A 2100-nucleotide genomic window follows, 5' to 3' on the forward strand; every position below is an offset into this window, starting at 1 on the left:
CCACCTGCCCATCGCAGCCTGCAGCCTCAGGGGCTGCTGGGCAGATCCTGCTGCTTCTCCTGCCTCCAGCAACAACAGAGAAGCCCTGGGGCAAGAAGCAGAAGGCAGGAGATGAGGCCTGTACTGTCGGTCTTTTTGTGGCAGATGGACCTGAACCGGCCATGACAGTGGTCTCAGTCAGCTGAATGGGCAGAGGTCATTGATACTATAGTGCTGCCACAATGAGGGGATGGAGCTCAAAAAGCTCCCTCTTATGTAGATCAAAAAACCCTTACCTCGGGGACCAACAGAAGAATGCAGTTGAGCCAGCATCTCAAAGGATAGATCACACTAAAAAAGCCAGCTCAAGCAGGACCTATTTACACTGGGTGTGGCATAATTTTTAATTGGTTCAAAATAATATCTCTGACTAGTCACAATGCAAGGATCAAATTCCATACTGAAACTGTGTGAATAATAACTGTTTACATTCAACAGTGTGACTAATCTTACTGTTTAGTTAGAATGTTTATTATTTATATTAAGGGTTGGCAAACTTTCTTTATAATATACTTTCTTTCCTATCAACCTTTCTTCTCTATAATATTTAACATCTGCCCTATTCATATTTTACCCAGGTAGTATAATTTCCACTCATAAATTTAAGCAAGTATTGCTGTATATGATCTACTTATTATTTATCTTATCCCAATTTTTACTCCTTCTTAATGAATAAATCCGAATCATAATATCATAGGAGCTGCTGCCATTTGCTCATTTTCTTCACTTCATTTCTATCCTGTACAAGAACTCAGTTTTTAGTGTTCTTTCTTCATCCGTCAAAACTTGCCCGGATAGCTATTGTGATTGATTCCTAAACCACACCAAAACTACTTGAAACTTTAAGTATAACTGTTGAACCTACTGTTTATAGTAAAGCAATATATCAAATCTCATCCCATTTCTATTCATAAATATGAAAATGACATTTAAATGAGCTCACCTTGTATTAAATATTTTTTAAATCAAAGAACCTAACAGTTATATCAGTCCAAGATTTAAAGTGTCCCTCACAGCATTGCTTTCCTCTTTTTTTTAGACAAATGCTTTTCTGTAGAGTGACCCTAGGAAAATCCTTTCTGCAATTCAGCACCATGAAAATGGCTCATGCCCCTCCGGGACATCACTCAGTTATTGGGAGACCAAGTGTGAATGGGCTGGCATATGCTGAATATGTCATCTACAGAGGAGAACAGGTATGTTACTTCCTCATCAGATGAGCATAACAAAGTTACTAAACATGTTAATACAGAATATGGAGACCACATAAAAGTTAAAGAAAACTATTTAGTAAAGTATCTATACCACATAGTCTGAAACCATTGGTTGCTTTAGTTCAAAATGAAGATATCAAAATTATTTGACATCCACTTCACACACAGAATCCATCAGTTTTCTGTCAGCCAAGTAACGCAGTATGAACATGAGGGTGACTGAGAAATAAAAGCGTGGAGTCTCATGCTGTCCTTCAGGCCTGCTATTCTAAATTAATGTTTTGTATCCTTCCTGCCCAGCATGGCAGTTGAGAGCTAAGAGCAGCTCCTATTGAATGGATCTTCATGGATGTATTTGTCACTGGTTGGTCACATGAGTTGAATCTCTTACAGGTGCTCCTCAACTTAGAGGGTGGTAACGTCCCATTAAACCCATCATAAATTGGAAATTTCATAAGTCGAAAATACATTTAATACATCTAACCTACCGAACATCACAGCTTAGCCTAGCCTGTCTTAAACATGCTCAGAACACTTAACATTAGCAAAATCATCTAGCATAAATCCTGGTTTATAATAAAGTATTGAATGTGTCATGTAACTTATTGAACACTGTACTGAAAGTGAGAAACCAAATGGTTGCATAGGTACATACCATTAACATACACAGCTGAAATTACACTGGCACCCAGATGAGTGTTTTGTGGATGTGATGGGGTGCAAAAACGCAATATCCCAAAAACCCTGGTGCACAGTTCACTGTGGAGTATCGGTTGTTTACGCTCGTGACCGTAACTGGGAGCTGAGCCTTACTGCCACTGCCCAGCATAAGTCAGTCTAACCATCA

The 2100-nt window shown here is 39.0% G+C and overlaps 1 protein-coding gene across 1 annotated transcript in view; it reads left to right on the forward strand.

Moving 5' to 3' along the window:
• Window positions 1–2100, forward strand: part of TNKS (tankyrase) — a 192203-nt gene that overhangs the window by 180907 nt on the left and 9196 nt on the right. The window contains exon 26 of the mRNA XM_011371784.2: window positions 1079–1235. Coding sequence (XP_011370086.1) covers window positions 1079–1235 — 157 coding nt within the window. The remainder of the gene's footprint in view (window positions 1–1078; window positions 1236–2100) is intronic.

The sequence above is a fragment of the Pteropus vampyrus genome, unplaced genomic scaffold, assembly GCF_000151845.1.
Source record: "Pteropus vampyrus isolate Shadow unplaced genomic scaffold, Pvam_2.0 Scaffold8, whole genome shotgun sequence".
Lineage (NCBI taxonomy): Eukaryota > Metazoa > Chordata > Mammalia > Chiroptera > Pteropodidae > Pteropus > Pteropus vampyrus.